This window comes from Cimex lectularius, unplaced genomic scaffold, assembly GCF_000648675.2.
Source record: "Cimex lectularius strain Harlan isolate CLEC.00 unplaced genomic scaffold, Clec_2.1 scaffold33, whole genome shotgun sequence".
NCBI lineage: Eukaryota > Metazoa > Arthropoda > Insecta > Hemiptera > Cimicidae > Cimex > Cimex lectularius.
In genome coordinates, this window is record NW_019392683.1 from 1058858 (window position 1) to 1085663 (window position 26806).

The following is a 26806-nucleotide window of genomic DNA, read 5'->3' on the forward strand; positions in this document are numbered from 1 at the left end:
CTAATTTTTCATCTCTACCAAAAAAAAACCTTAGATAAAAAGAATAATTAATTGGAATAATTAATATAGTGAATTATGATCACTAAACAAATATGGATTAATTATTTTTAATATCCGCATATATAAATATGTATATTGCTTTTGAAGTGCTATGTGTCATCCTGAGTAATCCATAAGTAAGCAATTTATAATCCTGGGCCAGCTTGCCGAATCAAAGGCTTCTTTTGCCCTAGATAGAGATCGCCCAAACAGTTTATTTAGACCTAAGTTTTTAGTCCACAAAATTTAATCATTTTTAGAGCATCTACTGTACTTCATTATCCACATTTTTATCCAAAAACAATCTTTTGTTGCATATATGGAGAATAATTCTATTCATCATTGGTTTTTCCTTTTACAAGACACAAATTCATACAAAGCTACAAACTAAAGATCAATCCTACATAATTTGTTATTAGTGTTTCGTATATTTCTTCAGAAACGGGCAAAGGTATTTTGCTTGGAGACGAATCCCTCCAGTTCATTCTTCCATGTAGTGAGTTGTTTTTAACAATATGTTTTAATCCATTTATGTTTAGTGGTCTAATTGACCATATTAATTATTTCAGTTCATAATTCTTTTTATGTAAGGTCTTGGTTGAGATGGAAAAGCTAGCGTTATGAGCGGAATTCGAACCAACGACCTTTGGATCAAAACGCCGCTGCTCTAACCACTTGGTCACGATAGCTCAAGTGGTTAGAGCATCGATGTACCTAGCCAAAAGTCGTGGGTTGGAATCCCGCTCGTGACGCTAGCTTTTTCATCTCAACAAGACCTTACATAAAAAGAATAATTAATTGAAATATGTTTTAAATTTATTGATGAAATGAATATTGATGAAAAATATGTGTAAACTTAAACACTTACTTTCACTAATTTCGTGGTCCGCTTGACTAATTAATATATTACAATTAATTAAAGTTTTTAGTTGAGATAAAAAAATCAGTGGCACGAGCGGGATTCGAACCCACGATCTTCGGCTAGATACGCCGCTGTGTACCACTTGAGCTATCGTGACCTCGATCCACTCGCACACCAACTTCCCATCTCAACCCCGTCGATCGGGTTCGAATACCGCTCGTGCCATTGACTTTTTTATCTCAACTAAAAACCTTAATTAATTGTGTTAACACTTACGTTAAAGTTCATGGTGCTTGTTGGTTGTGATACCGCAAATATAAGTTGAAATGATCTACTGATCTACCATAGCCTCTTTACTGAGTGTAGTACTGTACTACTCTCTCGCTGTTTTACGTTTCACACAAACTAGTTTCGGCATCACGCCATCTTCAGTGAGAAACTAAATGTTGTGCATGGTCTGTGATTCGTCATTAATTGTCGGTTATCGGTTCTGCCATGATTCGACGATAGGAATAACCAATTCTTCTTGGTTCTGTATGTCACGTTGTCATCCTTGTCAGTTATCCACTAGGTCATTCAAAATAATTACCATTAATTTTAACGCAGAATCTCAATATTTAATTTTTTACGTAAATGTTATTGATTGGTCACTTTAATTGGTAACTTGTCACTTCTAGAAGATCCATTTTCACCATAAGAGCTGTTCTAATTACTTGGCTTGTCAAAACAGACGAGTAATGAAGTTTTAAACTTCAGACTAGCAAGAAGTCCTAAGTCCTAAGAGCATTCCTAGCTCCGTTAACTCTCAGATTATCTTCGTATTAACGTCTTGTAAATATTAGTTTAATGTTCTTTCTGTCCTTAATGGTTACATTTAATGTGTAGAGATTAGTGACCGTTAATCGATAGTTATTCAGATATCGTGAGATGCGGTCGGGTGTGATATAGGTATCAGAAAAATATTTTCTTTATCGTGCAAACGTTTCGATCTTTTATTGAGATCATCTTCAGGGCCTGGGATGTACAAACAATATTTACATTTAACAAATACATTTAGGATGTGGAAAAGTGAATTTATACAATGCAAAATATAGTTTATATTCAAACAAAAAGATCGAAACGTTGGCACGATAAAGAAAATATTTTTCTGATACCTATATCACACCCGACCGCATCTCACGATATCTGAATAATTACATTTAATGTTAATCAAGAATTTAAAAAAATTAAAACCTTCACCTTACATTTTGATTTATGTTTATGAAATAAAAGCAAATTCTATAAATAATTAGTATAATATTATAAACATTAATGGTATTGACGAACAATTGCAATTTAATCCGAATTACCTTAGGCTCAAATCCAAAACTTTTACATCGAGCCGTAAAATATGTCCGTAGGGTGTTGTGATGCTAAATTTAACATAAATTTCAGAGACTAATAAACAAAGCAATATTAAGAACAAATGATGAACCATTTTGTTCCACTACTATAGCCATCTTCTCTATAATTTTTGGTAATTTCGTCGGAAAGCATCACAGGGTTTTGAGCGATGTGTCTTCTGCGGTCCTCCAGTGAAGTAAAGTTTGCCCTATGAATAGAGTTTTGTCCGAAATAAGTGAATATATGAAATAGCAGTGTCAGGCGATTGTGTTGTGCCGGGTAGCACAGTACAGCCAGGCTATAACAATTTCTGGATCGTCTGCAAACAGTAATCCTGGTGGAAAACAATCTCCTTGCCAGTATTTTTGGTCAAAATTCAGTCATTTTGGTTTGGTTGGGCGGAAGAAGGTCATAATAAAGCATCTCCTTCCGATTCAATCAAACGCACACCTTCTTTGGGAATAATCTGTCTTTTGGAAATGTTCACAATGATTCACTTCGTTTTCTCCTTGATTCCTCTGTGAAAATTTAGTTTTGATTGTGTTGATCATACCGTTCTAATACAGAAATTACAACAGGAATACAAGGTAATTTAATACGTCTGTTTGTATCTTATTTTAAAGGTCCAATGCTTAAAGTTAAATATTAATCGGTAATTTCACATAGATTTGTAGCAACTTCTGGACCCCTCAACGGTCCTTTTTTAGAACCGGTATTAATGATATTTCTGATTTCTTTTATCCAATAAAGACCCTACCATTCGCAGTTGATTTAAAAATATTCTTATTAATTCTGAATGAACTTACTAAAAAACACTTATGAAAATGCCAAAATGAGGGAAATTCGAACGGTTGTAGGTTGAGATGGAGAGGTTGTGTCCGAGAGGATCGAAGTTACGATAGCTCAAGTGGTAGAGCAGCGGCGTATTTAGCCGAAGGTCGTGGGTTCGAATCCCGCTCGTGACATTGACTTTTTTATCTCAACCAAGACCTTTCATAGAAAGAATAAGTTACTATAAGCACTGCTTTAAAACACAAGGCAGATAAAATCCAATTATTGAACTATTGACTTAGTTTAAAAACCGATAGTATATAGACTGTCATTAAACAAGCCCCATTTCATTTGAGACCCAGAAAAACGCCATTTTTCATTCAATTAACGTAAACCTAAAACCTAAATAGACGTAGACACAACCAACGGATTCCTGCCCAGGAGATACAAAACAACACAGAACACATAGCAGCCAACACGCGACAACTACCTACAGTACATATCAACACATAGGATAAAAAATGAAAACACCACGGACACAGTAACAGGGAACTCATCATCACAACAGCAAACACATGACATGACAAAATCTCTACATTACCAAATCCCGAAACGTCCTGTATAACTTAGATGACAAAGACACAACTGAGATATATCAGAAGCACGTAAGAATGGCAATAAATGATGCTGCTAGATGATTGCTTAACCCAAAAAAATGTACATAAAACGAACCCTAGATGCTTAACCCAAGAAAAAACGTACATAAAACGAACCCTAGACTAGGGCTAAAACCGAAAACAACCAACGAGAATCTGCGGACTCTGTTGTGCTGATCAATTTAGTATACTTATAAAATATACCAATACACTATAATAATAATAATAATAAAACTTTATTAAAATCTTACAGTTATTGTACACTTTATAAGTTTTTTCTCAATGGCATACCCTATAAAGGTCATGTACAATTGAAAAGAATTTCTAAATAGAAATTGTTCAGTGACGCTCTTTAATTAAAGATTTTGTGATGAAAAAAATAATCAAACATCCAAGTAAATCAATGTGAATCCCAAACTACCAAACCGTACTCACCACGGAAAATCCAATAAGACCAATACTTAAGGCATACAACTAAATAACAAAGTCAGCGAGAATAGACGGACAAAGTAATGCTTCAAGTGGGTATCCATAGAATCCTTTTATTTTTATTACGAGGGTATTTTAACTATATATGAGCCCTCGGGGTGCCGGTGTTTTTGGGGAAAAAAAACGAATAGAACAGCCCATTTGTAAGTATGTCGGGTTCGAATCCAGCCCGCTGAATTCGAACCCGACATACTTACAAATGGGCTGTTTTATTCGTTTTTTTTCCCCAAAAAACACTGGCACCCCGAGGGCTCATATTCCGCGGGCTGGAATCGAACTCAGGACCTTTACCTTACAGAGCTGAGCGCCCTACCAACGCCTAAACTCTTGCGGCCATCAATGCCCCACTAGAAGTTCAATACCCTATTTAATTACAAAAAATTATATGATTTTATAAAATGCATATCTAGCCAAAACAGCTGTTGATCTATTGATAAATAGAAAAAAACACAAACATAGGTTTTATGATTGTATTTTTTTACCAGATAATCTGCCGAAATAGTGATGGGATTGTTTCGTTATTTTTCTCCTAGAAAACAGTCCTCTTCTTCCCGCCGAGCACCTGATTTCTGTAAAATGGAATCTTAGTTACGATGACCTTCCAATCGGTGAAGTAGACTAGGCCGAGGAAGGCCGCCGCGGTCCAACCGCCTGCAGTGGGAGCCCACTTCTTCGCCATATCCAAGTCTTTAATGCCGACCTTTCTCAGAACGGTTTCTAGCGAGTTTTTCCAATCGAAATTCGCCATCTCCGCCTCTCATATGAGCTGTTAAGTCAGATGCGAGCTTTCCGAGCCACTCTTCCCGACCATGTAACTTGTGAATTTATCTCTGTTATTTACAACACAAGAATTTTACACTTGTGGCTTGGATGTTTTAAAATTTATGAGATAGAATAAAATTTTGACTGAATGGACATAAGCTCGTGGTATTAATACACATGTGCATGTACATGAATTAAATCAGTTGCAAATAACTCGCTGTATGGGCTAAGTGAATTATGAACCTGAACCACTTAAGATTCTAGTTTTATTAGACATTTTAGTATATAATATGTTTGTATATGGATATATGCTAGAATAACGTACGATTATCTTGAATTAAAATAAATTTAGAGTAAATTTAGAAAAAAAAGGTCACATGGTTTTGAAATGATTATTTTCAATATTGCTCTACCTATGTACATTCATTCTTTTAGCTTATAGGCAAAAAACAGGACAGAGAGTGATAAAAAAATGTATTTGTAATTATAAATTACTCTATAAATATTTAAAAAAAATATAAATTTATATATTATGCACGGTGGGCGACCAAGACCCGAGGGGTTAAATGCCTGGGTAGACTCGTACCCCATCCCTAAAAGGTCCGGGACTTGGTCGGCTCACGTGTCCTGCATAAACCTCTTGGACTTGTTCACAAACCCCAAGATTTTGGACCATTTAATCTCGGGGAGTGATTTGGCGATGTCCTCTCCTTCAAAGATTTCAAATCTAGACCTAGCATACCTATCACATTCTGCGAGGTAGTGCCTTGCCGTGTCTTCTTTTATTTCACTTAGAAGCGGCAAAAGGAATCCAGTTGGATACCCATTACGAAGAGGTGTCTTCTCAGTGGGCAGTGGCCCGTCAGAATACCTATCAGCCTCCTAATTCCCTTCCTTGAGATAGAGAATAGCCATTTCGATTCTGCTGGTTTGATCGCCTTAACAAACTCTTTCGATTGCCTGTGTCCGGGGGATAAATTCCACTCCCTTAGGAATTGTTTCATGCCCCAGTTATTGACTCTCTTTCGCTGTGCTCATAGAGTGAGGTAATACCGGTTGTGGCCCGACAAACGCAGTATTAGAATCTTCTTTGGCTAGGCCATCCGCCTTTTCATTGCCATGGTGTCCTTTATGTCCTGCTATCCTACAGTTTCCTCCACCAGTCGTGAGGCTGACAAATCTTTTTGTAATGACCTAAGACTAGCCTGACTGTCAGAAAAAATTCTCATATCTTTTCCCTTAATTTTATTTTCCATAAGTGTTCTACAACAAACATTGATGGCTCAGATTTCCCCCTGAAAAACGGAGGTGTTATTGCCAATAAGGGAGGAGATGCTTTTTGGTATGTAGATTCCTGCACCACTCCCTCTTCCTTTGATTAGTGATCTATCTGTGTAGCAGTCTATGTACGATGGTCATCATCCAGACTATAATAATCATAAGGAAGTGACTACCTGAAAGAAGAAAAAAAATATAAAGCTTATTTAACATATGATTATTTAAATATAGTGAGATGCCGTCTGGTCACCAAACCGCATCTCATAATCTTTAAATAATCATTAATTAAGTGTCACTAAATATTAGATACTTATTTAACATAGTTTGGTACAGTATATAAGAAAAGTAGGTTGAAAAATAAATAAGAAAAAAGAAGTTTTCTTATTTTAAATTATCGATGTATCTTACAAAATCATGTAACTTATTATTAAATAGCAATAAATAAAATAAAATACAATAAATTAAATGTGTAATATACTAGCCTGGAAAGCACGCTAAGTAAAGTGTTTGAAAGAATATTGTTAGCTAGGGTCAGTAGTCATTTGGATGTCCACCAGTTAGGGTTCCTGTCCAGGATTCTTCAATGCCGCCCATTGAGTTGTTGATGGTGCAACTGGGGTGTTCAACCACCGAAAGGACACTGATTTTGTTTTGATGGACAGAAACCTTTGACAGTTTGGCATGATAAGCTGCTAATAGTCTTCAGCTTTCCCCTTACCTCATTAAAATCACTCACTCATGTTAATACAACAGGATATCCTTTCAATTAATTATTCTTTATAAGGTCTTGGTTGAGATAAAAAAAGTCAGTGTCATGAGCGGGATTCGAACCCACGACCTTCGGCTTAATACGCCGCTGCTCAAACTCTTGAGCTATCCTGTCTTCGATCCTCTCGGGCTCTCCATTTAAAACTACAACCGTTCGAATTTTCCCTCTTTTTGCCATTTTCAAATCCCTCTCGTGTCACTTTCTTTTTTATCTCAACCAAGACCTTAGAAAGAATAATTAATTGATTGAAAGAAGTAACTTAAGTAAGTGATTGACTACGACAATGAAAATGGATAACAGGAAATTTTGAATCTTTCTCAACTCAACCCTGTCTCTGGTGGTGTCACACACGCATCTATAATAGGACCTGTACTATTTCTTATATTTTTCAATACAACGCCAAGACCTAAAGATTGAAGATTGGCTTTGTACGCTGATGACATAACCATCTACGTTTCGCCAGCAGACATAAAAAGGCCATGTCATGTATTGACAGGTTCTCTAATAAATGGATAATTAAAATAAATCCCATAAAAACCATGGCTATCCTCTTTACGAATCACAGGCCTATGTTGTACCACCAACATTCTGGGTCAAGGTATGGGTCTTGAAGAAACAAAATTCGGTTTAACTAACAAGCTTTGGACCAGTTTTAAGGGCCTATATTAATCAATGTGCTGCTTGATCTGTTCATTGATCTAGTGATTTTCTCAGAATGAAAGGCTATTTTTAAAACAATAACAAAATATGTAGGCAGGTTGATGGTGTAGCGATGGGTGAAGTTTTATCCCCCATTTTTGCAGATATCTAATGAGTGATTTGGTTGATTGGGTTTTAGATCAGAATGCTTATAATATTAAGCTCATTTGTAAGTATGTTGATGTCTTGTTTTTGATTTGTTGACTAGAGAATATTGAATAAATACTTTTGTCATTTAAGTACAGAAAGGGAAAACAGCTTTGAACTTTTGAGTAGGAAGGAGTTTCACAATTGGAATTATATCCGTTCTCAAGGGTAGTGGCGCTTAATAACGCAGTGGCCATGTAAAGGCATTCCCCTTTCGCGTGTCCTATTCCTTTGAAGAACCGAAATGGGAATAGGCGAAGAAGCACCAGCGTTAATGCCGGATCCTTAAAAGGTCGGAAAAGTATGGTTTACGTGTTCGGGAACAACTCGGGTCTGGATCGATCGCAATTTCGCCGTAATGAGAGCCCTTAGCTGGACGATTGAAAGGTCCTTCGGACTATTGCGTCTCCCTGGGCCGAAATGCGAAACCGGTTTCCTTTAAAAATTGTCTTTTGTCTTTTCTGATCCGCCGGAGGAATGCGGGCCTACTCGCGTCAAACGGGGAACGACTGGATATCGAGCACCTTCTTCGCAAATATTTTAAGGATTAAGACGTTCTGTCCTGAATTTCTTAAATCTAATGTACATTTTTGAGGGATTCCAAATGATTTAACCTTGGGAAAGTTCATAAGTAAAGTTCACAGTTTCAATTGGGGATATAACAATCAGTAAATTTATTGCTATAACGGTCAAACAATGATCGTAACTTTATATTACTTTGTTGATCATTTTAACCAAAGTAAATTTTTATTTTTTAATTAATTAATCAATTATTTTAATGTAAACTGGAGTTGAGATGAAAAATTGAAATTGATCATGATCATAACATTTAACATTTAATAAAAGGTAAAATTTAATTTAAAAAATCTGGGATAAAACCAATTTCTAAGAAAACGCAAATCCTTAAACGAACATTCGATTCGTTCTTACTTGAAAAACATTAATAATGTAAAAAATAACATACGATCGATCGTCTGTTTACAACATTGAAACATAATAAAATTAAAGGTTGAATTTGGACAGTAGACAAGGTCAAACACCCCCGTCCATTCTTTATCAGGACACATATTACTTATTACAACCAAAGCGGAAGAAAAAGAGAGAAAGTGAGTGAGTAAGCGAGAGAGAGAGATAGAGAGAGAGAGAGTGAGAGTGAGAAGGAGAGAGAGAGAGAGAAAGCGAGCGTGTTTGTGAGGAAGAAGTAAAAAGAAAAACGGAAAGAGACAAACATATCTAAAGTGTAGCATAATTGTCAAAAAATGAGGTGTGGGATAGATAGATATGGATGATGGAAATTTACGTGAGAAGCTACGAAAGATAGATAGGGAAAAAGTAGGAGAGAGAGGGCTAGGGAAATCGAGAAAGAGAGAACAGAGGGAGTAATAGAGTCTGAGCAATAAAAAGATGCTATTGATAGATCAACTGAAGTTACTGTGCGATAGGTAGATAGATAGATAGATAGATAGATAGATAGATAGATAGAGAGAGAGAAAGAGAGAGTGAGAGAGTGGGAGGGAGGGAAGGAGATAAAAACGCGCGTGTGTGTGTGTGTGTGTGTGTGAAAGAGAGAGAGAGAGAGAAAGAGGGAGGTAGAGAGGGCGAGAGTCAGTGAGAAAGAGAGCGCATGATATATGGACAGAGAGAGAGAGAGAGAGAGAGAGAGAGAGNATATATATATATATATATATAGAGAGAGAGAGAGAGAGATAGATAGAGAAAGAGGGAGATAGAGAGGGCGAGATTCAGTGAGAAAGAGTGCCGTGATATATGGAAAGAGAGAGAGAGAAAGTGAGAGAGATAGAGAGAGTAGACACTCGAAATGATGTTTGGCATGTTCGTTCTTTTACACACTATTAAAAACACAATAAAAACATGTACAGATATTTTTTATTCAATCCATATTATAATTTGTAACAGATATAAAGAACAATTAATAATAGCGCAAATTACCTGCATTAATTAGTTTTTTCAAACTCTATTTTCTCTCTTTTGTTTTAAATTTGCCTGTATTACGATTCGGAAACTAAAAAATAATAAAAACTTAAAAAACAAAATCGTTAATATTAACGGTGAGCTTTGTTTAGTGTTAATTGCCAATGCATTCGGCCTGTGCAAAAGTCCCATTTAAGGATTGCTAAGTCTTAGAATCATAATTCATTCATTCACTTTTATGGTTTTATGAGTTCAACATTGTCACATCTAACCGTAGAATTAAAACGATTTTGATTTCACTTTTTAAAAAAATTATCCAAAAAAGCTTATATTGTTCTATTTTTGAATACTTAATAATTTGACAATATGAGCTGTTTTACAGTAATTAAACATTTCAGTTATGTTGGTTAAATTAAAATTTTGATTTATTTATTCATTGTTTATACATCAAAAAACATAACAGTAAAATTTAGACAGCTTTATTTCTCTCGCCTACACACAATAAATTTAATGTAAGATAAATACAGGTTTTATGTGCTTGTTCAATTTCGAAAGAATTTTAGCCTCTGTTTTTACAGCTTGTGGCATGAAAATCATAAAAAAAAGTTTTGGTAATGAAAGAAAACACCATCTTTGGGGATTGATTTTTTAAAACATTTTTAAGATACGTAATTTTTTATTTTTTTATTTAGAAGAGCGTTAGTAAAGATGTTAGCAATAGTATAAATGTTTATCTTTTTTTAAAATTTACATAGCACTTAAAATCTGCACACTGGGTATAAATATTTATGAAATTTGTGTAATGAAATTTTTAAATTATTATCTAAACGTTTAACCAGTCGCAATAAAATATTAATTTTTACCAAAGACGTCTTGATTTCTCCCGTCTGAACAATGAAGAGGGATCGTTTGTGGCGAATTCTTATCGGCGTCGTACGTTGTAAATTATGAAAGCTTTACGATCGAGTATAAATTCCCGAGTGGCACCGGCATCCAAAGGTCGGCGATCATCTTTGGCGTATGCTAAAGAGTCGTTTAACGTGAAACAATGTAATATCCGACTCACTGCACATCTCTACAACTATATATGGCCCACCCTGTTATTCATAGACGAGCGCTTCCACGAATGGAAAGGCGTAGGCTCGAAAAACCCTGTGGGGCAACACGATAGGAAACGTTGTGAAATTCGGAGGTTCTGAGATCCCACGGTGAGATTTCGACTCCCGACACTCGATTTAGGCCCGTGTTGAAGTGGCGTGAAACGCCCATTATTCTTCCGTGTGTCAAATAGAAACGTCAAACTACTAAACGGGGATTTCTTTTACTCCCTTCCCGGAAGCACAAAGGTTTCACATTACAACATATATGACTAAATGAATTATTGTAGTGCTCAGGAAAAAATTATCGTAGATTATTTACTATAAACATATGAGACTTTTAATTACGGATTTTTGTTTGTGTTTAATTTTAAACGAATTTTACTACTAAACATTTTTTGCGTAAGTTAATGCTGATGGTCGGAGAAAGATGCCGTGTATGTGAAGTAGAACGCTAAGAAAATATGCAAACGGGAATGAACAGCAGTATTTTGAACATTTAAATAATGGAGTGTTGAACTGACATAGTGACCATTTACCGGGTCTGTCTCCACTCATGAGTTTGTTGAATTATTCAGACGCGTTTCGGCATTGCGCCATCTTCAGTGAGGAGTTTATAATGAAATATAACCAGTAAGGATTCAAACTGTACCCGAAGACTCGATTGTAGTAGGACCACTTTTCCCATTAGGTACCTTTAATGCGCAAGGTGACACGGCGCCCATCACTAGAAGGTAAAGGTCCCGGGTTCGAATCCAGCGGCCCTACATTCGAACCTGACATACTTACAAATGTTTTTTCTCAAAACACTGATATAACCTCAGCTGTTGCGAACCATCGTAATTTTTTTTTTTAAATGAGCAAGGTTTTGAAAGTCTTATTTTGTCCCAGTAGAAATCTCATTTTGAATAATTTTTGCCAGCTGAAAATTTTTGGTTCCGAAAACAACGTTCGTGTCCAAGACAGCTCACATCGGCTAACGTACTAAATACTATGCGCCTTTTTTTAGACGAGTAATTGCTATTTTACGCACGTTGGCCAACTGGAAAAACTCAAACGAATGAAATGCAGTGGAAGAGAGAGAGAAAGGGGGGGACTGAGAAAGAGTGAATGATAAGGACAGATAGAGATGAAGGGAAAGGAAAGGAGCGATGGACAGAAGCGAAAGAAACAAAAAAGATAAAGAAGAAAAATGAAGAAGATAGACATTGAACAACCCACAAAACAGTTAAATGAAGTTTGAGAGAGAATTACTGACAAACTGAAAATGAGAATGAGAGAGAGAGAGAGAGAGAGAGACAGAGAGAGAGAGAGAGAGACAGAGAGAGAGAGAGAGACAGAGAGAGAGGGAGAGGGTGAGAGGGAGGGAGGGAGGGAGAGAGAGAGAGTGAGTGAGTGAATGAGAGTATATGAGTGAAGAGGTATGAAGGAGCTAGAAAGAGTGAGTGAAAGGTGAAAGAGAGTGATCGAGAGGGAGAGACGGAGACTGAGAAAGGGTAAAGTCGCATACAAATAGAAGAGGAGAGAGATAGATATTGAACAACAGACAAAGCAGAGAAATGAAGTTTGAGAGAGAATTACTGAGCAACTGACAATGAGAAAGAGAAAGAGATTGATTGAGAAGAGGAGAGTCTGAGCAAGAGGATATGAGTGAAGAGGGTATGAAGGAGCTAGAAAGAGTGATTGAAAGGTGAAAAAGGGTGAGAGAGAGAGGGGGAAAGGGGGAGAGACAGAGAGTGACGGAGGCAGGGAAAGGGTGAAAGTCGCATACAGAATAGAAGAGGAGAAAGAGGTAGATATTGAACAACAGACAAAACAGAGAAACGAATTTTGAGAGAGAGAATTATTGGGAAACTGACAATGAGAAAGAGAGAGAGAGAGAGAGAGAGAGAGAGAGAGATTTTGAAGGAAAAGAAGTACCTTCTGTTGTTTTTAGACTTTTAGACACGCAACATGTATTTGATAAGGTACGGCGCCTACTGACAGAACATAAACAGTACGTGCAGATACTCACTAGAAGGTAATTGAATCCTACTCCACTGGGATAACAAACTCCCAATCCTATCAAATAAGTTGTGCCAAAGGAAGCACTATCCGATTTCCAGAATAATGTTTTCACGTACATCTAGTTAACAATTGCACACTTTCCGTACGACATAGGGGCACTTTCTCGAGGCTCAACGGGAGGAGAGTCACACACAAGCATCAGACCTGCTCACACAAAATAGACGCCTGGTCTGCTTAGACAGTAGTGTCAAACTAAACCCATGAACAGTCGTATCCTTTACTAATAAGAAATATATCAGGATGCCTCCACCCTCTTCAACGATACAATTAAAGTCAAAGATTGGCTTGGAGGGGACACTTGTCAGACGTAGTCGAAGCATAAAGCCGCTGATTAAAAAACTGGAAGCCAATACTCACGCATCACACCATCACCTTGACACACCCAATATGATCGTCAGCTTCAAACTCACAGGTGAAAAGATATCAGACCTTAAAGAACAGTATCGATACTGTTTCTGGTACACAAATCAACCTCTAGCTCATTGAAGGGTCTGGTAATTTTCATTTCGCAAACAGCCATTCCTACTAGATTTTTGAGACACAGAGAGTGAATCGTTGCCTCAAAAGAAAAAACACTACAGTCGAAGACGACGTATGTTATACTGGTTATTGTGTTTAAATGGTGAGCTGTTACAAGATGCACCAAGTGTGGCACTCAGCTTTCGCTTCATCGTTCGCCAAAACGAGAACTATGAAAGAAAAGAGCAACCATTTGCAAAAAAACATGGTGGACGGAAAAAAAATCAAAACAATGGGAACTTTTCCCCTAAATCAAAGATTAAATGATGAATCAATAAAAGAAGAAAGGAAGAAGCACTCAAGAAAACGAAAGTAATATGAGAGAATTGGAAAAAATATTCAGAGATCGCTGCATATAATACAAAATATAAAAATAACAACAAATTAGTTCAAGTTGTGACGGTCAAGAATGAGGTACTTTAGAAAAATACCTTTTTCATTTCTTGTTTTGCTGACGTTTCGACCTTTATTCTGGTCATCTTCAGGGCATAAAGTGTAGTGCTATTCTTGAGGTGTCATCATATTGATTTCTGAACTACCTCATCTTGACCGCTCCTCACGACTTTAACAAATTATGGAACAACAGGTGACTAAGAAACACATAAGAAAAAATGAATATACAACTTATTATAATTTTATTTTAAATGTAATTAACGTTAGATCGTTGTTATCATTTAAACAAACAGGGTGTTAAAGTATTTCAAGGCGCTGGCGGGCGCGTTTCGATAATTATGTAAGAAATAATTGCTTTACCGAAGTTTCGGCATATTGAGCCAATAAGGCGGCTGAAAACTTATTGTAAACCGCGGATCCGCAGTTCGCAATAATTAAATTCAACTTTAAACTGGTTTATTGGTGATTCTTGTTGGTTTAACGGGAAATATATGATAGCTAAACTTAGGAGGCGGAATAACTTAAAGCGTGGAAATTACAATTAGACTAAGACTTTTTTAAGGTTCGCCGACAAAAAGGTCTCTTCGCGTTGACTTGAATATTTAAAGTTAAAAACAAAAATTTTTAAATTCAAAATGGAGTATACTAAAATTGGGTCAAAAATGTGACGTTTTTCAATTAACTATTTTCAACTTAGTGGAAGAAATTATTTCTCAATTTTTCTCTTTTTACATCCCAGTTCATTTTAAGATTTTTTGTTCATGCAAGACAAAAATGAGTTTCGAACTGTTTTCATTTTACAAAGGTTTAAAAGGTCATAAATGAAAATGAAAATTTCCATCTCAAGAATTAGAAGAAATACAAGCATTATCTTCTAATAAGACATTCGTCCTACCAGCCTGATGTCGTAATAAAAGCGTGTCCAGTAGAAAGTTTTAAAAGCCAAACAGCCTTGCGATAATAATCTAAAAATTGTAAGTCCTTTTTCTAAAGAGCCTGTCATCCCTGTGATTTCTGTCCGGTTCCCGTTTACTCACCGGTCGTTTCGCAAGCAGCTGTCGGTAGAATGTTTATGCTAGAGACTATGTGAACCATACATTGAAAAAATTTAATTAAACAATCTTTAGCACGCATGAGTATTTCTTGAGCATCTTCTGATATTAAAAAAACCAGGATAACCAGTTTGAGAACATCTACATGACATTCTAAAGAATGTTCAAGGTAAAAAATGGCATAAATATATTTGACATTAATATTTTTCTTTACCTAGCAATAGGAATGACGTGAGCTAAAAATAAAATTATTTGCACTTTTTTTTTTGAGAATCCACACTAACAAAAACGCCGTGGTGATAAAAGCTGAAATATGAGCGGTTTGAGTGAAAATTATACAGAATCGATGTATATTTCAGATAAAATTCACACTTAAACCCGAATACAGTTATTTTTATACGGCTTGTCCTATCTGATATTCCTCTAAGTCGAACATTTTATCCTATCTTCAAATCTTATGGTTCTTCGTAAAAACCGAGGCGCTTAAATTGTTGAGTTAATGGTCGAAATTTAAATGTAGAAATTATCCGCTGTTTGATCGCCGTCGTTACTCGGTCCGCTTATTATCGCTTTTTCTCGGCCGGACACGTTTTCGACTTCACGTGTTTTCAAACCGTCCGGTTTTAAAGCTCATGTCGATGTCTGGTTCTGGGGGCACAAAAAAAAGACATGAATAGGTAATTCCGTCGAATTAAAATGTTCAAGTTTGTGTTTATAACTGCGGAAGTGTCGTGCAATTAGAGGATTAAAGCCAATTGCATTGAGCTGGTCAGGGGACCTTGCGTGTCGGAATTCCTTCAAAGAACTCATGAGGAACTGAGTTATTAAAATCAGCCCGTGTTGCGTTCCTGCATTCCGAGTCATTTAGCATACAGCTACCTGGCAACTAAATGATACCTGCAAAATATAACTATTTGGCTAAAAGTCAATTTTCGCAGTTTTCCTTCTGTCATGCATGAAAAAATTCATGTAACAAACTTTCTTGTTTGTTTCTTAAATCTGTGAATTAAGTTTTTTTTACAATATTTGCATTTATTTACACGTTAACGAAAAGCACGACGAAATCCTAATATTTAAAGTTAACAAATTTTAGAATGAAATTATTTATTAAGGAGCTGATAAAATTCTATAGACAACAATGACTATATGAAGCTGTTTTAAATAATTAAAGCAGGCAGGATTGTACGAGCAATGTAATGTGGGTGAGTAAAAAATTGCATGTTTCGTAGAGAGAGAGAGTGTGAGAGAGGGGGGTTGTGTGTGTGCGCGCGCGCGCGCGTGTGTGTGTATGTGTGAGCGAGTGAATTAGAGAGGAGAAAGCGGTAGAGGAAGATAGACAAAGACTGAGAGGCAGACAAAAGAACAGAGAAAGAGAAGAACGGAGAAAGAGAAGAACAGAGAAAGAGAGAATGTGAAATGAAGAAAAGAGGTAGATATTTAAAGGCACAAACACAAAAAGAAAGAAATGCAGTTAGAGAAAAAGCGAATCCGGATGACTGAGAAAAAGAGAATGTGAAAGATAGGGAGAACAGTCAAAGAGAGAAAAAGAGAATGTGAAAGATAAGAAGAATAGCCGAAAAGAGAAAAAGATAAGGAAACAGGAATTGTAAGAGAGAGAATATAGGGGATAGAAGAAAAATTTTAGAAGGAAAGAGAGAGAAAGGGAGAGAGAGAGACTAGACTAAGGGGAATGGAGAAACAGATAGTTCGCCAAAAATAAAGAATAAACAATTTGAAGAGAGATAGATAGTGGGAAGGAGATAAAAAAAAGTTTTTTTTTTGTTTTTGTGTAAGAGAGAAAGAGAGGGTAGGAGGGAGAAGTAAATAAACAGATTCGCAAGTAGAGGGAACGAAAGAAGCGGAGAGAATTAGAAAGACGGAGAGATATAGAGAGAGACTGAAGGATAGGGGTATTTAAAAAAAGAGGTATATAGAGGGACAGAAAGAAAGAGAGGAGGGAAAAGAGAAAGAGAGAGGCAAGTAAGAAAGAAAAAGAAAGACAGAAATTGAGAAAAATATAAAACGGACAGAGAGTAGGAGAAAGCGAAATACAAAGTAGAATAGATAGCGCGTTATAGATACAGAAAAACCTACGGGCAAAGAGAGAAATAGAGATTCTGGAAAAGAGCACGTGAGACTCAATATGGAATTTTAGTTCATTCAGATTTATGATAAATTGGTCACCCACTGAAGTATAGACGTCTGCTCATTGACGACCTGTTAAACTAAATGGAGTTTATCTTGATTTTTGTGTTTTAATAAAACTTCCGGAAAATTTTATTAATTCCATAATCCTTCTTTGGTCTATTGCCTTGTTTTAAGTTTCTTTTCGATATTGAAATTTTCTATTTAGATAATTAGATAACAGACTTTTCCTCTACCAGTATCGCATTTTTTCTTCAGTCCCCTGGAGCATTTCAAATGCCATCGCTCCAAATTTCCCTTACCCTTCCATCCTTCTTCCTTCGTATTCAAAGCATGGGATCTCTTCGAGCTAATCCTTCCTACCATCCTGTCTATATGACTAGATCAACTCATCTTCCCACTTTTTGCAGCGATCCACTCTTTCCCAACTTGAATCACTGATTTATCTGTCTGTGGTCAGCTGCTTGCAACCACCTGAACTTTTTTTATGTTCTATTCAGAATGCTACAATTTCATAAGTGTGATTTCCACAAGTCGATTTTTTAAGCTTGTACTTCACAATATGTCGATCTTTTGAATATGTGTCATTGTCTAGACCCGTTGGGTACAAATTATTTGTCTATTTCTCAGAGGTTTTTCTTTCAAACAATCCAAAAATCCAAATGTTTTATCCCAACATTAACTTCAATTATTGTAGAAAAATACAAATATTTAAAGTTTGTGAAAAGCCTGTCTTGTGTAAAAAATTGATGTCAATTTTTCATGGTTTTTAAGGGTTTTTATCACGGTTTGAAGAAAAAAGAACAGACTTTATGACTAGATTATGCATTGTCATTATTATTTATATTGTTGTGTGTCAGGAAGTAAAATTGAATATAAACTATGTCTCCATAAAAAATCCAATTTTTTTTAGAAAGCGTGGTTTATCGTCGCCCCTCGCTGCTTTGTCCGATGACCGGCTTAAATCCCGAATAATGTAAACATCATAAAATATGTATTCAAAGCACAATATGCATGTTGATAAATGAAATACCCATTTTGCGAAAAATTATTAGGTAACAAAGTTTTCGTTTTGAAGATGATGTTTCATCATCTTTTTGCTGGTTTTCTTTAAATACGCGGTTTTTAATCAATTCACTTTTACGAAATATGAATCATTACGGATTTAGTATATTTAAATATGGAGGACAAATTATTTGCCTATAGGCTTTTTAACAATCAATAATTTATTTTACTAAGAGAAGAAAAAAGAATATATATATTTATTGTGCGGTATTTATGCAGGATTTAACACAACTTATTTCTTAAACATTTAAACATATTTGATTACAGCATTACACCAGAATAGTTGTTAATAAAGCACAACTTTAATAGAGATAGACTTACATCCGAATAGATAAAGTCTACCCTAATTTCCCCCGAAAAGGACTTCCTGAGTCTAGGTTCAACATTCTCTTTTTCTACTGTGGTTCTTACTAATAAATTCTGAATTTCCTTAATTTTGTTACATCCTGGTACAATATGATTTTACTTGTTCAAAATCCCAAACAGCGATAAATAACCGGAACAAATTTTAGAAACATTTAATTAAACACATTAGATAATCCCATTTTTATTATACAATCTGAAAGTTTGTTGCCAATTTTAATGCTACGAAAAAAAAAAAAAACTTTGTTTGCTATTATGTTTCAAATGAAAGTCGTAAATAAGAAAAAGGGTTGATCGTAAAATTAATATCAGACATCCTACATACCTACAGACCTTCTACATCGTTCAGCACCAGCAATAAAACGAACTAATAAAATTAAACGAACTGGTATTCGACAGGTTGTTTGCCAACTGTTTTTTCTAAAATACTATGAAATGTTAAAAAAAAGGGTACTGAATGGAGATTTCAGCTAAGATAATGTACAATGTTATATTAGACATGACCCATTAATCAATTTTAAGGGTCTTGCGCGTCAAAAATAAATTAATTAAAAATTAATTATTATTAAAAAGATTTACTACGCTATGGCAAGATGGAAATAGAAAAAAAATTGACTAAAATTATCCGGAATGATGATCAAGATTTTTTCGATGAACTACAGCAGTCGCAGCAGAGTCCCGCCAAGCAACACGTTCCTGTCGGTCGGTATGAAATTTTTTCGTGCAGAAAATGTTAATTTTTTAAAATTTATTTTCCTGATAAATTTAAATTTTACTATGAGCCAGTTATTGCGGATTTGACTCCATAATCTTATGAGTTCATCATAAAATTGCGAGGCGTGGTGCCTGTAGTCTTTTCAGTACTGTTCAGTCAAACGCGTTTCGGCTTGCCGTCATCTTCAGGGGTCGGTTTTAACTAAAATTATAATTAAAACTGAAGGAGTCACGAAGCCGATTCGAAATCAGCATGACAAAACTTTAGGGTAATTGGGAATTTTTTATTGCATTTAGCTGTCCAGATATGTGTTCTGTGTTTGTATGAGTGAGTGTATTTATTAGAGTGAATGGGGAGGGGCTGATGGTGGAATAGCAACCCCATCGCCCCTCGAGCTGTGACGTGACTTGGGTCGATGGCGGAATATTTATAAAAGTACCTCATCGACCCCAATCTAGGTTAGTTTATTATAGGGAATAGGTAGATGGAGGAATATCGAGTACTCCATCTACCAAACAGTATGAGTGCGATCATTGTATATAGGTATGAATGTATTTATTGGTGTGCTTGTGTATCGAGTGTGTAGCGGTATTATGTTAGTGCTTAGAAATGACCACGCTGTCGGATGCCCCTGTCAAAAAAAAGACAAAACTTCCAAGATAAAATTTAAACGGCTGATCAAAGACTTTCTATGATCCTTGATCCTCATCTGTCAGAAAGATTGAAACAATGCAATATAATTATAAAATATAATCGATAATCCAATAATCTCAGATTCCAATAAATCCAGAGCTTTCCTTCGGTAAATTCTGATGGTAGCAAAGATAGTCCAATATTTACAACTAGAAGTACATGTAATAAGCAAATTTAAGGATCTTTCGCTCAAATAACATAAAAGTTTGATAAATTTAAAACTATTCAATTTACTAAAATAATCTAAAGATGAAGATTACTTTCAAATATCATACAATTCTTCCAAATTTCAGAAAGGCACTATTTTTAAAACATTACTCGTTCTGAATTGATAATTTATAATCAAAATTTTTTTTTATTACTACTTGCGAAGCATGAAAATGGCATTTCTGAAAAATGATAATTCCAATAAATCCAGAGCTTTGATTCGGGAAATGCTGATTGTAGCAAAGATAGTCCAGGATTTACAACTAGAAGTACATGTAATAAGCAATTTTAAGGATCCTTCTCTCAAATAACATAAAATTTTGAGTAGAAATGTGTGGTGATTAGTGACCGTTAATCCATAATTATTCAGAAATCGTGAGATGCGGTCTGGTGTGATGTAGGTTTCAGAAAAACATTTTCTTTATCGTGCCAACGTTTCGATCTTTATTGAGATCATCTTCAGGGCTCAAAGTGTTTGTCTTCTGTGTAATTGTGCCATTCTACTGCCAATAGTAGTTGAATAGTTCTCAACACGACACGCAAGAATGGTACAATTACACAAAAGACAAACACTTTGAGCCCCGAAGATGATCTCAATAAAGATCGAAACGTTGGCACGATAAAGAAAATGTTTTTCTGAAACCACATCACACCAGACCGCATCTCACGATTTTTGAATAAATAAAATTTTGATTAATTATCAAAAAGTTTCAGATGTCATGACGTGACTGGAAAATTTAAAACTATTCTATTTATTAAAATTACCTAAAGACGAAGATTACTTCCAAATGCCACAAAGGCACTGTTGTTAAAACATGACTCGTTCTGAATAGATAATTTATAATCAAAATCGATGTTTTTATTACTACTTGCGAAGCATGAAAATGGAATTTCTGATAAATGATAAACGCAGAATTCAATAATATTTCTCTTCCCTTTGAAGCGTGCATCGTTTTAAACTTCTCATTTTACTTAACTAATGTTTATAATAAACAATTCAAAGTAATCTCAAAATTTGTTTACCGTGTTTGACAAAGGTTTGTTTGCTTCGAAGGTTCCGTGATATTGCTTTAGAAGAAAAAGTGTCAGATCTGGCAATTTGTTATTTTTCTTAGAAACACACCCTCTAAATATTGTTTATAGCCAATTTAAGGAAAGTAGTTGACGTTTCTGAGGTTTACGAGTGTATCATGGGTGAGAAATGCCCAATAAAAGACGTCCTAGCACTAGTTGAAAACACACTTGTTACCCGTCCTAACCGAATCCTTTACAGGAGAAAGGTCGGTAAATAATACGCAGTAGTGATTTTGTTCTGATGCTGTCCATCGACTTTGTTTGTTTTTAGGTTATTTATTTGATTCTTAATAATTTTAGTTTGATGGAAAAATTTCTTCCGAAAGTTTGGTTGTGCTGGTTCAAGAATGCATTCGAATAATTGATGTCATCTGTTTTAAAATATTTTTAATCTCAAAAATGTATGTAAAACGATTGAAAGTATGAGTTTTGCCTTTCGGACACCGGGCGTTCCGCTGTTCTGCAGCAAGCGTTTCGACCATCGCAATCCCTCGTACATGTTGGCATACACTGACGGATAGGACATCTCGCCGCAGGTCGGCCCCCAAGCGACCATCCCGTAGATGTAGTTGGAGCAAAGGAGCGGACTGCCCGAGTCGCCTCTGCACACGTCGCCATTTTTCCCCAATCCGCAGATTTGCTTTCGGTCCTGCAGATTGTGGATGCAACGCCATTTCGGACTCTTGCAGAGAGCCGCTTCGCATTCTTCGAACGTTAAAAGAGTAATATCGAAAATTTTGACGATTGTGAAGATCTTGTGATTGGTTTCGGGGATCCGCTGTTCGCCCCAGCTGGCGACATAGCAGTTCTGCTTGTCGGTGACGTTGAACGTCTTGTGTTTAATCAGTTCCATGTCGGCCTGGCGGATGGAAATGGCCCTCAGGCTGTCAGTGAGGAAGAACTTCTCTTTAAGCACCAACAGCCCGTAATCGTGCGAGTAGCCGAAACCGAGATCGTCGCACTTTTCGTGACGGTGCATTTCCCGTATGAGCCTTGCCTGTCCTCTACCCGCCGACACGTCGCCGCCAACGACGACAAGAGTGCTTATGTTGAACGGTTTGAAGTCCAGAGCGTTGTAAAATTCACCTGTACAGTGGCAAACCGTCAAGACGTGAAGAGCTGTGATGACCGTACCGACGCATATGTGCAGCCTCGCCTCCAGATTCTGGATGCTGACGGTGAATGAAAACATTTTCTTCAACGCGGAAAAGTTGTGCTGATCACCGACTTGTCCTGGAAGACTGACATCCTGATATTGCGACACCGTGTATGATAATAGGCAAATAAATATCAAAAAACTACAATGGTTCATTTTGTAAACGTTAGATTTGGAGAAATTACATAATTACACTAAACTCTCATATGTTTAAAAAAATTGAATACAAGGAGATGTTTGACTTTATTTTACTACGTTCATTATTTGTATAATTCAAGAAAGATCGGACAAAATTTACTCGAAAAAGTTTCCGCTATATTTCTATTGATTTTTCATCGTTATTATTACCAGTACAGTCCTAACTGACCCAGGATTTTGCTGTCCAACGTCGGTCACCCAACTCATCATGGAGGTAATAAAACCAGCGCAAACGTCTTCGAGAAGCAGGTCGATTGAAGAGCAGTAGCCTCTTGGGCAGCCTTTCCTTTAACATACTTTCCTCATGACTAACCAGCGGAGCTCTTTGGATATGCTTTATAATATCTGATACATCTGGTAAAGTTCGCTGTCATGTGATTGTACAGTCCATTCACCAGGTTAGAGCCAATTCATTTCCTGGGGTCCTTCCTTTCCCATTCACCTAGCATCCTTTCTTGATTTTTCGGCAAAACCCATGTTTCACAAGCATACTTGCCACTGGTTTTATTATAGTTTTGCAACTAGTGATCTTGGAGTGATGTAACAGGTTCCGGAAACGAACACCTTCACTAGAGCAAACAGGCATCTGTTGTCTGCTGATTTTATCTCTGCTTCCACTTCGTTTCTGCCAGTCACAATCGCTCCCAGATTTTTAAAACAATTCGAACTAGGGATGCCGTTTTCTCGTTAATCGCACAATTTCAGGTTTTAAAGGTGGATTTCTGGTTGTACAGTCCTAACTGACCCAGGACTTAGCTTTCCAATGTCGGTCATCCAAATCTGTCAGACCATCGTTGAGTTAATAAAGGCAGCGCATTCGTCGTCTTCCTCACATCTGAGACCCACCAGGTCGATGGTGCGTGATTTTAAGGCAAAACCCATGTTTCATAAGCAAGCCGTGCCACAAGTCTTATAGTTTTGCAATTAGTGATCTTAGAGTCATGTAACCCATTCCAGAAACGAATAGCTATCACTAGAGCAAAGAGTCATCTGTTGTAGGCTCTTTTTATCTCTGCTTCTACTTCGTTTCTAGTAATCACAAACGCTCCTAGATATTTCAAACTCTCCGCAGTAATAAATACGCGCTCATTAACCACACTATTTCAAGTTTCATGGAGGGATTCCTGGATGTCTGCACGGACGGATTTATCCTCGTTGACCTTCAGGCCTATGAGCTTTGCTTCCCTTCTAAATTCTTCCAGGGTCTCTTCTGCTGCCAACTCCCGTTATGATTATGTCGTCAGCGAATGGTATGTATGCCTAACCATCCCTGAGGGGTTAAATGCCTGGGTAGACTCGTACCCCATCCCTAAAAGGTCCGGGACTTGGCCGGCTCACATGTCCTGCATAAACCTCTTGGACCTGTTCACAAACCCAAAGATTTTGGACTATTTAATCTCGGGTAGTGATTTGGTGATGTCCTCTCCTTCAAAGATTTCAAATCTAGACCTAGCATACCTATCACACTCTGCGAGGTAGTGCCTTTCCGTTTCTCTGACTGGCTGGTAGTTAGACCTCCTACATGACAGGAAAAAAGTGTAAAATTGTAAAAATACAGGGTTGGTAGTTTAAAAGTTACTTTAATTAAGAAAATCGTTTGCAGAATTTGAATTTCACCCTTCCTTTCGCTATCAAACTTGTTTTCATGAGTAAAATAGGTGCAATTTTGCCTAGTATCTTAATTTATATCAATAAAATGATAATATAATTGGTTTCTTCCTGAATGAACACCACAAAAACGACCCATAGAACAACAATAGGAAAAAAAGGAGTAGATTAAATAGCATTAATAAATAGTAGTAATTCAAAGGCGATAAGCGTATTTTTGCCGTATGATAATGAAGTGTTTTTCATTACAGAACATTTGTATACAAACAACTGAAAAAGATTCCATAGATGAAAATTAATTTACGGCTCTGTTTTATTGTTCTAAAGAAGATACCAAATGCTAATCGAGATCGCCGCCTACTTTTTCCGAAACAGCCGCCGGTAAATCAACCGAGGCGTGACTGAATTCATTGTAACGCCCATGAGTGATGTCATCTTTGTCTCCGAATTGATAGCCTATCGTGGGGAATTAATTTAATTTATGTTTTAATAGTTTCTCCGCCGGGTGATAGATGAGGTGCCTTCGGAAATCAAAAAAAGGCGGGTCGTTACGACCAGATTTTGACAAATCTTCCTTTATGAGGAGGATTTGCAAGCAAACGTGACGAGCGGCACCTATGCGATTTATGGTGTTATAACTCTTCGTTTCTCCTCCTACGTTTATATACGGCTCATCATATAAGATTTCATATGAAGGCAGTCTTTTAGACAATTTTGCAAAAAAAAATTGGACTAAAAGGTAGCCCTCTTTTATTGTATAGTTTTGCGCAGACATTTATTCCAAATAAGAACGCAAAAATTAATCTGTCAGCACTTACATAAATTACGCTCGCTTTAAGATTATAATGGCTTACACTCATCCCTGAATCCTTTTAAAAAGGTAGTTCCTTCCCACAGTTAGTTGTTTTCAACGATACGGATTTCAAGCTTATAGCGCATCAGCAGGTTGAAGGAGTAGTCGTACAACCCGTCTCTCGACATGAATTGTAAGACTGATTGGATCTACTACCTGATGATGAGCTATAAGCTTGAAATCCGGATGAAAACAACTAACTGAGAGTAGGAACTATCTTTTTAAAAAGATGGAACAACGCACTCAATCCACCACTTATCATTTCTACTCATACCTGAATATTATTCCAAAACATTGTTAGGCTAACAGTTTATCTGATGTTGTTAAATAATTTGTTCTCCATCTAATGTAACAAGTTCTGTAGTTTAGTCGTTTCTGAGCATTTTGATCTGCCTACCTTTTGCTAATTTGGTTTGTCAGGCGCGTTTTGGCTAATCACCATTTTCATTAATCAGTCCGTATATTGAAGATATCGGAAAGCTAAAGTGCGTTGAATTGACCAAAACTTTTTTTGGTTCACAATTTAACAAATTTGAGACAGATCGCCTTAAATAAATTTCCTCTAGGGCATCTACAGCACCGAATTTAATTGTGAACTTATATGTTTTATGCTAATTATTCATGTATGATATTAACTTTCAACTAACTATAATTAACATAACCATTCAAAATACATTACCAATAATTAACATTCAAAGGTGAAAAATTAAATTTATGTTTTGTCAACTTCATTTTCATTTGCTGATTCATCAAATCTATTCGTTTGTATGAAATAGGCGAAAACCATTGAAAATTGGCTCAGAAAACGATACAATCTGAAAAATCGCCTTTGTTTTTAAGTATAATTGTTATTTAGCTTTTTTTATTTGAATTAACGTGTGTAGAGATTAGTCACCGTTAATCGATAATTATTCAGATATCGTCAGATGCGGTCTGGTGTGATTTAGGTTTCAGAAAAAGATTTTCTTTATCGTGCCAACGTTTCGATCTTTATTGAGATCATCTTCAGGGCCTGGGATTTACAAACGTTGTTTACATATAACAATTACATTTGGGATGTGGAAAAGTGAATTTATACAATGCAAAATATATTTTTTATATATTCAATCAAAGTATTTCTACTCCCCCCCAACATAACACCACACACAACTCTATCAAAGAACACGTTCGTAACAATGATCCGACACTGCTGTGTTAACGGATATTTTACTACTTCCTCACAAAATACGTAGATGATATATTGACAGCAGTTCCCACAGATCAAATTCAAACTACATTAGATACATTTAATAGCTTTCACCCACGCCTACAATTTACACATGAAATCGAAGACAACAAAAAAAATGCCATTTTTATATACACTTGTAATAAAACAACCAGATGGCACATTAATCACAGATTGGTATCAAAAACCAAGAAACACAGATCGCTACCTNTTTTTCTGAAACCTAAATCACACCAGACCGCATCTGACGATATCTGAATAATTATCGATTAACGGTGACTAATCTCTACACACGTTAATTCAAATAAAAAAAGCTAAATAACAATTATATTTTGACTTAAAAACAAAGGCGATTTTTCAGATTGTATCGTTTTCTGAGCCAATTTTCAATGGTTTTCGCCTATTTCATACAAACGAATAGATTTGATGAATCAGCAAATGAAAATGGAGTTGACAAAACATAAATTTAATTTTTCAACTTTGAATGTTAATTATTGGTAATGTAATTTGAATGGTTATGTTAATCTCTCTCTGTTTCTTTTGTTTTAGTCTGAGTAGTTTTAGAAAAAACTTGACACCCTTTATATAA

General features: G+C 36.1%; 2 protein-coding genes across 5 annotated transcripts in view; one reads left to right on the forward strand and one right to left on the reverse strand.

The window, feature by feature from the left end:
* Window positions 1-26806, forward strand: part of LOC106662489 (growth hormone secretagogue receptor type 1-like) — a 313348-nt gene that overhangs the window by 146596 nt on the left and 139946 nt on the right. The window lies entirely within an intron of this gene.
* On the reverse strand, window positions 21548-22905 carry LOC106662490 (trypsin 5G1-like). The gene has a single exon (XM_014386628.2). It carries the CDS (start codon window positions 22487-22489, stop codon window positions 21554-21556), a length of 936 nt encoding a protein of 311 aa, XP_014242114.1. The 5' UTR covers window positions 22490-22905; the 3' UTR covers window positions 21548-21553.

Bases quoted from the DNA above. Each gene is read 5' to 3' on its own strand.
- LOC106662490 (XM_014386628.2), bottom strand. From the start codon at position 22,489: ATGAACCATTGTAGTTTTTTGATATTTATTTGCCTATTATCATACACG.